Below are 10,507 nucleotides of genomic sequence, written 5' to 3' on the forward strand. Positions count from 1 at the left end.
CATTTGTACTGAAGAGAACACCCGGGATTGCCACCTCACCAATCTTAAAAAGGCTTTCACCCAACAAGGACACTCGTCCAGAGAGGTAGATCGCACGTTTGAAAGAGCCACCTGGATACCACGTGAAGAACTGCTGCAGTACAGAAGAAAAACACCCACAAATCGCACACCGCTGGTTATGACATATCACCCCTCCCTCGAACCTGTACGAAAAATCCTCAAACAACTGCAACCCATACTAGAAAGAGACCGTATTCTTAAAAAGATCTTCCCAGAGCCACCCATCCTAGCCTTCAGACAAGCACCGAACCTCGCCAACCTCATCACTAGAAGCAAACTTCCTCAAGCCCAGAACACACCAAAAGGATCCAGACCGTGCCATGACAGGAAATGCAAAACCTGCCAACACATCTCCACCACCCCCACTATTACTACACCCCACAACAGAGTCATCAGCATCCCTGCATCTTACAGCTGCACCTCCAGAAATGTAATACACCTCATCCAATGCACTAAATGCTCTGATGGAAAATACGTAGGAGAGACCAAACAACAACTGCGCACCAGAATGAACACACACCGGAAATCTATCAAAGACGGAAATACCCAATTACCGGTGGGGGCACATTTCTCACAGGAGGGCCACTCTCTCTCCAATCTCTCAGTCCTGATCCTCAAGGGAAACTTACGCAACACTTCCCAGAGACGAGCCTATGAGCTCCATTTCATCAACCTGCTGGATACTAGAGATCATGGACTAAACATAGACATTGGATTTTTGATACATTACAACCTGCCTGGCAACTGACTCCCCAGGCCAGCCCCTGGCTTCTTTACTTGTCATTCCATCCAGGAAGAGCACACACCAACTGCTGGAACTTCCTTAGCCTGACGAAGGGTTTTTGAACCCGAAAGCTTGCTTAATAACTATTCTCCAACTATTTGGGTTGGTCTAATAAAAGATATCAAATTCACCCAAGGAACCTTGACTTGATCTTGACAGATGATGGGTTTTCAATGCTACCATTCCAGGGCGTCAGTGGCACAGCTGCACCATCAATAGCCAGCCCAGCATGCACAGAATCCATCTGACGGACAGAACAATTAAGCCTTTTAGACCTCACTCTCATATTCCTCTTTGCATCAGTCTGTATTACTCAGCCGTGGAAAACAAGTCGCAGGAGAATGATTACTTCAACAATTTTGAGAGCTAACCGACTCCTCATGCTAGGGCAGACAAGCATTTCCTTGCGATTGCAGGCACCCATCTCTCACGATCTGCAGGAGGATGAAGAGTCCCATCTTACCAGATTCACACTAGAAAACTTGCAAGCGACCCAAGCCTCGGGGCAACAGTAACACGCTGTTCCAAGCCCTTTTCAGCTGCAGTAACTGCTCTTCCAGAAGAAGGTGCTGGCAAGTGGCATCCTGGCACTAGCTCCAAGGCAGGGCACCCCAGGGAAGGCCTTCCTATGCTCATTGCCAAGGGACTCCAGCAGAGGATGCAGGGCAACAAACAAGCTCACAAGAGCTCAGGCAGGGGGAGCGGAGCCCAGCTCTTCGCCTGCTGCACTCGGGGGAGCAAACTGAGATGGAGCCCACGCCCACACCCACACAGGTCGACAACAGGCATCGCCCAGGGCCCCGGGGTCGACCCAGCCCCTCGCTGCAGGGCCCCCCAGGCTAAGCCCCGTCACCCCTAGGTCCCTCCTGCCCTCCCGCGGCCCCCTCTAGGGGCAAGACACGGCCGGAGCGCAGGGACGGCCACCCGCCCAGGAGGCGAGGAGCCCGGGGCCCCGCGGAGGCGGCCGGCAGCACCCACGGCCCCATGCCAGAAGCAGCCGAACCTTCCTACCTCCGCTCCGCCCCGCCCGACGCGGCTCACAAGGCCCAGCCTGGCTCGGTCCGGCCAGTTGTTTGCGCTCCCGGGGCTGGCGAGGCGGGGGGCGGAGTTCCCCGCACGCATGCGTCGTCCCGGCGCTCCTCGGCGGACAGGGACCTCTCGACTGCTCAGCCGCGGCAGCCCCGAGGCGGGCGGGGGCGGGGCGTGAGGCGGGCTCCTCCCCCAGCCGCCCTCGGGCCCGGAGGGGTGGGGTTGGGGCCTGCCCCTGCCCCTCCGGGCGGGCTGACGCCTTACTGACTGGGCATTTTCCACCCCCTGCGCTGAAGTGACATCTTAAGCCCCCTCTCTACGTCTTGCATGCATGATGCAATTAAGTGGCTCATTCAGCAAAGCAATTATCAAGCCATCAAAAGTTATAAAGTTACAGCTGGAAAATATGCAATACAGGCAGTCCTCGGACCTTAAGGACACAATGGGTTCCTGAAACCTGCACGTTAACTCAAACCTTGCAACTGGGAACCTTTTTTCCCATAAGAAACAATGTTATAAATGGGGGCTGGCTCCTGAACCAAGGCCCAATGCCCATTTTTCACCAAAAATAACCCAGAATTTTGTACTCAATCAATTATGGATGAGTAACACAGCTACATTAGTGTAGTTATATTGTAAATAGGAATCATGGTGATTTGGAAGGACTGGGTTGAGGTGACTTTGCTGGACTTTTTGAAGGGCTCTTGGCCGGAGCCTTCTCAGGAGTCTTGGCTGCTTTCTTAAAGAAAGTGTCCAAGGAAGTTTGGACAGAAGTCTTCCAGGGACATGGGCGACACCGCGAACTTGTTCATTGGTGTGGCATTGCATCAGATCAAGCGTTGTAAAGTTGAAACTGATGTCAGAAAGTTGAAACAGGGTGTCAATTTATAAACATTGTAAGTGCGAAACATTGTAACTCAAAACGTTGTAAGTTGAGGTCTGCCTGTACATTTATAGCTGGTTACTACATGGTTTAATTTGCACGTCAGGGTCTGAGGCTGCGAGTCTCGTCAGGTGACAGGGCAGCCCTCAGCTGCCTAGTGTAGTGGTTCTCAATCTTTTTTGTACCAAGACCCCTTTGCAAACATGGGTGGCCAGTCCCAACTTTGTGCCCTCACTTCCTACCCGCTGCCCCAACCCCCCAGTGTATAGGGCTGGGGGCCCCTAAGCAGCCCCTCACACCCTGAAGTTCTGCCAGCCTGCAAGGGGAAACCCACAGTTTCCCCATGTTTTTCTCCTTTAAAGGAGAATCCATTTTAAAAGCTTGTTTGCCACCCTTTCATATATTACTATGACCCAGTTTGGGGTCATGACCCATGGGTTGAGAAACACTGACCAAGGGCACCAGGTGCCGCACAGATGGGAGTCCTACCATGACCTGAGCCCTGACTGAGCACGACTGCACCGGCATTAAGGCGATAGGATCCAATGCTGGACCCCACAATCACACTTCCTGCCGCGCCCAATTTAGAATAATGGCAAGAAAAAAAAAGATGAAACTAAAACAAAAACATGTGCAAGAGGGACAGCATCACAAGGGAAGAGTAGAATGAACAGCATAGCAGGAGGCAGGATTGTGTGCATTACACATCAGATCCTATCATGCCTTGACCTGAACAACAAGGGGAGCTTAGATCAGCATACTTATGTTTTTATAGCACTTCTTACAACCGAAGCAAAACTCCCGATTTCAGCTGTAGCTGGAAAAGCAGTCTCAGGGGGGACCAGAAGGGTTTAAGGGAGACCTTGTTTCCCCTAGTGCCCCCCAGGATAACAAGGAATCTATGAATACCAGGCACAAGTTGTTGGAGAGTAGGTTTAGATTAGACATCCGTAAGAACTACTTCCCAGTTAGGGTGGCTAGGATCTGGAACCAACTTCCAAGGGAAGTGGTGCTGGCTCCTACCCTGGGGGTCTTTAAGAAGCGGCTTGATGCCTACCTGGCTGGGGTCAATTGAGCCCAGTTTTCCTCCTGCCCAGGCAGGGGGTCGGACCTGAAGATCTACAAGGTCCCTTCCAACCCTACTTCCATGATTCTATGATTCTAGCAATCACTTCTCAGAGTCTCAAGATAGGCAGCTACAAAGTTAAAAAAAATAAGTTAAAAAAAAAAAAAGATTTGCGGATAGTCCCTTTCCCCACTTTGCTCGTCCAGTTAGAGGCAGTTTCCCATAAATTTACCATAATTAAAGACAGAGGACAGAGACAGTCTACCATGTTGGTTTTAAATCAAAGAACAGGGGCATCCCTCCTAATGATTGAGTTAAAAAATGACACTAAAAATCATCATCCTACAAGCTTGTTACATGAGCATATTTTCTTATTTTTAAAGCCCTTTAGGTCGAAACTGAGCTAGTCATAGAATCATGGAATAAAATTAGGGTTGGAAGGGACCTCAGGAGGTCATCTAGTCCAACCCCCTGCTCAAAAGCAGAACCAGCCCCAACTGTATCTTCCTAGCCAATTCTTTGTCTACCTGGGCTGGGATGATCTAGTTGAGGATGGCCCTTCTTTGGGCCATCCACAGGGAGCTGGATTAGATGAGGTTCCTTCCAACTCCAATTTTCTCTGATTCTATGATTAGCTCAGTTTCTTCAAGAATAAGAAAATATGCTCATATCATTAAAAGAAATTGAATGCCATCCGGTTGCAGCCTATGCTCTTGTGGAGCCTAAATCTGTACATTTAGAATGAATTTGTTCCGAGATCTTCTTTACAATGATCCAAGGCCAGAGCTACACTTGCACAACTAACAATGTCATTATGATTTATGGTATACTTTTATATCAGCATACAACTTTGAAGAGAGATTTTTAAAAAGAAAAAAGCAAGCTCCAAGAGGCAGGGATTTTACAATTTCAAGGGACAGAGAACAAGAAAGATGACAAGATCATAGAGGCTTGTGAGAAAGACACCAATAAGCATACAGAATTAAATCTTGGAAAGGCTTATTGCCATAGAAACCAAATCAAACACACTAAACAGAAATAACTGTATTTTAAATTGTGCTGACTTAAATATTAAGTTATTTCCTTTCAAATTAGATTTATAAAACCATCATATCACAGATCAATCTCAGGCTAAATAGGGCGATTCCTACCCCAAGAAGCTTCCGACTTGGAATATGGCAAGAAAAGAGATGGAATTAAACAAAGAGATGTACAAGAGGGACAGAAGCACAAGGGAAGAATAGAATTAATACATCCAAAGTATACACCAGTCTCCAGATTCAATGAAGGAAAAAGCTAGGGGTGCACAGATAAAAGATTTTCTTGGCCAATGAGCCAGGAGAACAGCCAGGCACTGTGGAGAGCAGCTCCCTGCAGGTAAGTCTGTGGAGAGAAAGGAGTGTAGGGGAGGGAAGGGGTCTGGTGGGGGCAGATTGAGACCCCCACAATGAGGGAGGGAGTGGGGTAGAGACAAGGGCTGGGGGTGCCCATCCAGGGTGGTGAGTGGGACCTGGGGCCTGGGTGGGGGAGTGGGACAAAGCAGCAGGCAGCTTGTCCAGGGGATCAGCATCCCGGTGCTTAAAAATGGCAGTGGGGACACTTGAACTAAAGCTTGTCAAATGAGCATTAGTTCAAGCGCTGCCACTACCATTTTTTAAGTGTGGCGACTTTTTAGGAGCAGAGCAGATCCAAGCGGGGCGAGGGCAGAGGCGGGTTGCCTACTGTGGGCTTGAGGCTCTCCACCCTGCTGCCTTTGGCCCAGAAGCCACGCAGGAGGTCCCCTGCCCACCTGGCAGCAAGAGGGACAACTCACTGCCACCACTGCTGCCAGATGGACAGGGGACACGCAGCCAGCGCACGGCTCCCAAGACAAAGGTAGCAGGGTAGAGAGCCCCAAGTCTGCAGTGGGCAACCCACCTCCAACCCATGCACAAATCCGGGGGGGCACATGCCCCCCATGCCTCCCTTGGGGGCTACGCACAGTGGCGCGGAACTGTCCCTCTCTCTTGCCCTCCATGCCCTCTGGACAAATATTAAGTTATTTCCTTAAATATTATTTCCTTTCAAAAGCTGTGCCTGTCCACAGCTCCATCCTGCTCCCTACCCTGGTTCCAGGGTCCCAATTCACTGCCCTGACAGGGTAGTGCCCCCAGCCCCTGCCCCACTCCCTCTGTCATCATGGGGGCCTCGATCTGCCCCTCCCTCCCACATGCCCCCACAGACTTACCTGCAGGGTGCTGCTCTCCATGCTGCTCAGCTGCACTCCTGGCCACATACATGCTGTGGCTGTGCACATGCATGTGGCATCTGGGGGACCTGGCCAGAAGGCATATTAGATTTAATTGGTGACATTATAGACCACACTGGACAAAAAAAGCTGATAGTTGATGAAGTTAAAGACACCAAAAATGAACAAAGCTGCTCCCTTTTTGAGGCTGGCATGCCTCCTTCCATTGTTACATCATACATTAGAGCAGATGGTGTTTGAATGGTAAGAATTCCCATTGCTGTCCATTTATTCCATCATGAGCAAGACTGATATCAGTACCATATGCAATAGCTTCTTCCATGTTGTCCATTTAAGATTATCATACTCAGAGATCAAAATAGATATATCTTTTTTGTTTTTTACTTTATAGTGGTTTTCAGCTAAGCCTTGGAAAAGAAGATGCACGTACATTCCTTCCTTCCACTATTCCCTTAATTAAGCAAAGGGAAAGGTTGAACAGTACTGGTTTTATACCTTTAGATATACTACCCCAAGGAAAGCCACAGGTACAAATGAGGTTTCTTTTTCTACACTTATTGCCACAGCTATATTCATGACATGCTGAACTTCATTTGCAAACCTCACATCTGCTCCTTCAATAAATAAGCTTGAACATACTGACATTTCCCCCCCTCCCCTCAGATAAATGGCAGGACTCCATGTATTCTGGTGTCATGGCCACATAATTTGCTGGAAAATCCAATCTGTTATTTGGAATTACAACCCAGCAGTTAAACATCCATTAAAAATAGGCTTTACCATGAAGATAATCTTCCAAACAGGGTCTAAATGTAAACCAATACCTGTTGCTAAGAGCCTACCCAGCATCAATGTCTCCAATCTACCTCAAGGGAATATTAATCCAGAAACAGCATTTATTATCAGATATACTAAGGAAGCTGCAACTTGGAAGTAGAGCTCAAATAATTTTGCCTTTGAGAACTATTTCCTGAGAGGGGAGGATCGAAACCTACTGTTCAAAGTTTTGTATAACTAATGGACTGTCATTAGCAGATTGTTCTTATTATGCTAATGATGGATGCATGTATTCCTGGAACCATTTTTAGGAACACATTAGTTGGAGGGAAGGGGCAGTCAGAGAACATAATCTGACAGTACAGAATCAAAAGTTGGGGAAAGTGGGTGCAAAAAAATTTGAGTTGATAAACTGGCCATTCAAAAAAAAGACCAAAAAAAAATGAACAAAGCTCAAAATAAAACTTAAAACATTTTATAACCCCGCTTTAGGAGGTACTGAGCAACTCAATCTTCCACTGATGTCCACATAATACCTTTGAAATGTAGGCCACTACTGTGCAAGGACACTCTCTCACACATGCATATATTGCTCATCCTGCTACAACAGTAGCAGTCTGGTTTAACAAAGAATTTCATTTTCAAAACTAAAAATAAGATTTTTTTGGTAAAGTTCACAATTATATGTAATAACCATTAAGATGCTGAAACAAATACAAAAAACTAAGAAAGATGGATGCTGCCTTCCATGTTTTGACTAGCAACAATATGAAGTTGAGAAGAAATCATTTCACCAGACTGATCTAACAAGAAATTGTATAATTTAAGATGTTTGTGTCATGGGAATCTGTCCTTAAGGATTACCAAAGTTTACTGGAATTTATTATAGAACTGGAATAAAAGAGCTGCTTAGCATAGTCACAGATACATAAAACTGTATTGCCAAATAGGATTTCACAAGTCTGGAAATATACGTAGTCTAACAGAAATAAACATTTTAAATAATTTAAGTTCAATTTATAAAAAATATCAATAGTACCTTGGTTTCAAACAATTATTATAAGCTTCTGAACAGAGATTTGGTTAGCTGTGTTAGTCTGAAGTCAGGCAGGGGACATCTTAAAGAGTAACTAGTTCAGAAAGGCATGAACTTTCATGGGCACCAACCTAGTTCATCAGATGCTAACCTGATGACTGGCAAGAAGTTCCTGATTAAGCTATATTATTTGTTGCTTGTAAGGTGGTAGTACCCAGAGCTCCTAATCAAAGTGTAGGGCCATGCTGTACCACTGACTTCGAGGGGAATAGGATAGGGTCCAGCAACATCATCTCATTTGTGACGAAATTCAGTGTCTCCAAAACAATGTTTAACAGCACGAGCCAACAATAGTACACGCACAGGTGTCTTCCACAGGTATGTTAACTTTTCTAAGGGGCTGCAATAAACTATTAAGTATGTTTCACTAAAAGAGAACCTTAAGCATGTTTTGGATTTAACAGATATTAAGTTGGTCCCCAGCTATACTACCCCATTGTGCTTGAATTTGGTCAGGTTCTTAATATAGTTAGGCCTAAATCACACTTCTAATTAACAGCAGAATTCTTAAGACTTCAAGGAAACACATTTGGTTTTCACACTGGTCTTCCAGCACCATTAAATACTAATCCTGAGCTTCCCTTTAGCAGAAACTACTATTCATTCCATATTTATAAATGCATCAAGGATTCATAACATCCAAAGGCATTATAAATATACTAAATATTAGGAGTAAACAATTAAATGTTTTGGGGTTTTTCAGTCAATGAGAAAAATCAGTTGGGAATTGGAAGGTTATTTTCCAGGAAGTCTAATTTTAAAGCAGCTTTTAGACTGTGTGTAAAAAGTTCCTGTTTAACTACAGGCTCAGGAAATTAATCTCTCATAATGTAACTATGTGTTTAACTCACTCATAATACAACACAATCTCTGAAACTACAAAGCTATATACTGGAATTTCAAATCTGAAAACCTCTTTCCAGAGGAGCTGTGTTTTACATATAGTATTCTGAAATACATGTACTATTATAGTTCATTAACTGACATTAGCAGATATAACACGATGTGGCTCTTGATTTTCCACACATTTTGGAGTCACTGTGTTGGACCAGGATTTTGGCAACACAAATGCACAAAATCAGTTGACTCTTGGGATTTTCTAGTTCTGTATTGACAATATATATCAGGATTGGGAAAGAATCAAAATGTCTAACTTCTTAGCATATATAACACACGATTAAGAATGAAAAAGGGTAAAAACAACAACTTCCATTAATTCATAGACCAAGTGTGCCATAAATGTCTGATCCTGACCTTTCATTTTAACAGGGACAGAGGCCACAGACAATCTATAGCGTTATACAGTATGAAAACAGCATCAGAAGAGCTTTAAAACTTTAAAGCAGCGTACTTCTTTAACCTGAGCATTGAAATAATTGCATATATGTAGCTTATAAAACAGATTTTCCTGGGATTTTGATTACAAATATAACATTTACATGTTTGGCACTTCCTGGATAACATCCAGCTTCTGCAGGTTTCCTTATCCCTTGGCATTACCAAACATTTTTCTTCTTTTACTTTTTAAATTCCAAGTGTATTTAAGATGTAGAGTCGACATCTGTAGTTCTACCTATTTCATGTGCATCATTTTCTTTACAATGCATGGTCCCAGGGGGCCAGGAATATGATTTTCTAAGTGATCTCAATGAATTTTTTAATACTTTTGTATTGTAAGTTGAGCAAGTGCTGTTCTGAGAACCGGGATTTTGGCAACAAGAATTTGCACAATGAGATGATTCTTGGGATTCTGTGGTGCTGTATTGACAGTTCTTCTGAGTTATGCTCTCTCCTGAAAGATTATTTTCTTTACTTTGCTTTGAAGTTTCCTCTTTTAATTCCTTTGCACGGGCCAGCATGTAACTAACCTTCCTCTGATGAGCCAAAGCTTCCTCTTTATCATTCAGCTATGTGAATATTTAAAAAAGAAAAATGAAAACAAGTTTATAAATTAAGAACAAAACACTGCATGTATATCAACAGTATTTACATTCATTTAAGGAGAGCAATGCCAAGGCCCAATATGCCCCTTGAATGCTTTTCATGATACTAACCAAATCTACTAACACCCGAAGTGCTTCATGAGGATTATGCAATTCTTCTATTGTCCTACAGTCTGCATCAGAAATGAGCATGCCTGCTAATTTTTGTCCCAGACTTTTCTTGTTCCCTTGTGAAGTGATGTGTCCTAAGGAAAAGAATAAATTTCACCTGAAATTCATGAATGTGAACACTGTTTGTTTGTTTTTTTATAAGAAGATAAAAAAAGGCTGAATTTAGGTTTATAAACATACTCTAAAGCAAAATATTGCACCTTTTCATAGATAAAGTGCAACTCAAATTATCATTTCCTTTACTGGATGCAATAATGCAGTTTTACCTACAAGGATGCCTTGGCCCACACTAATGATACAACAGTCTTCCAATTGTAAACATGGGTGAATAAAATGGAAAATGTATAACTGCATGAAAACACACAGTTTCATAGATTCATAGATGTTAGGGTCAGAAGGGACCTCAATAGATCGAGTCCGACCCCCAGCATAGGCAGGAAAGAGGGCCGG

The 10,507-nt window shown here is 44.3% G+C and overlaps 2 protein-coding genes across 13 annotated transcripts in view; both read right to left on the minus strand.

The window, feature by feature from the left end:
• ZFYVE16 (zinc finger FYVE-type containing 16) overlaps positions 1-1,979 on the minus strand; it is a 57,831-nt gene extending 55,852 nt beyond the window's left edge. For 6 of the 7 annotated variants that reach the window (XM_025214746.1, XM_025214748.1, XM_025214747.1 and 3 more), the window contains exon 1: positions 1,856-1,952. The gene's annotated coding sequence lies outside the window, so the exon portion shown is untranslated. Of the gene's footprint in view, positions 1-1,855 lie in introns of all 7 variants that reach the window. The other variant, XM_006032996.3, reaches the window with a different exon arrangement.
• A 5,077-nt stretch (positions 1,980-7,056) lies between these two features.
• Positions 7,057-10,507, minus strand: part of CCDC125 (coiled-coil domain containing 125) — a 33,571-nt gene continuing 30,120 nt past the window's right edge. For 5 of the 6 annotated variants that reach the window (XM_006033001.3, XM_006033002.3, XM_025214762.1 and 2 more), the window contains exons 11-12: positions 9,998-10,131; positions 7,060-9,850 (exon numbers count right to left, since the gene is read on the minus strand). In XM_006033001.3, coding sequence (XP_006033063.1) covers positions 9,485-9,850; positions 9,998-10,131 — 500 coding nt within the window. In that variant the 3' untranslated portion in view covers positions 7,060-9,484. Of the gene's footprint in view, positions 9,851-9,997; positions 10,132-10,507 lie in introns of all 6 variants that reach the window. The other variant, XM_025214764.1, reaches the window with a different exon arrangement.

The sequence above is a fragment of the Alligator sinensis genome, unplaced genomic scaffold, assembly GCF_000455745.1.
Source record: "Alligator sinensis unplaced genomic scaffold, ASM45574v1 scaffold541_1, whole genome shotgun sequence".
NCBI lineage: Eukaryota > Metazoa > Chordata > Crocodylia > Alligatoridae > Alligator > Alligator sinensis.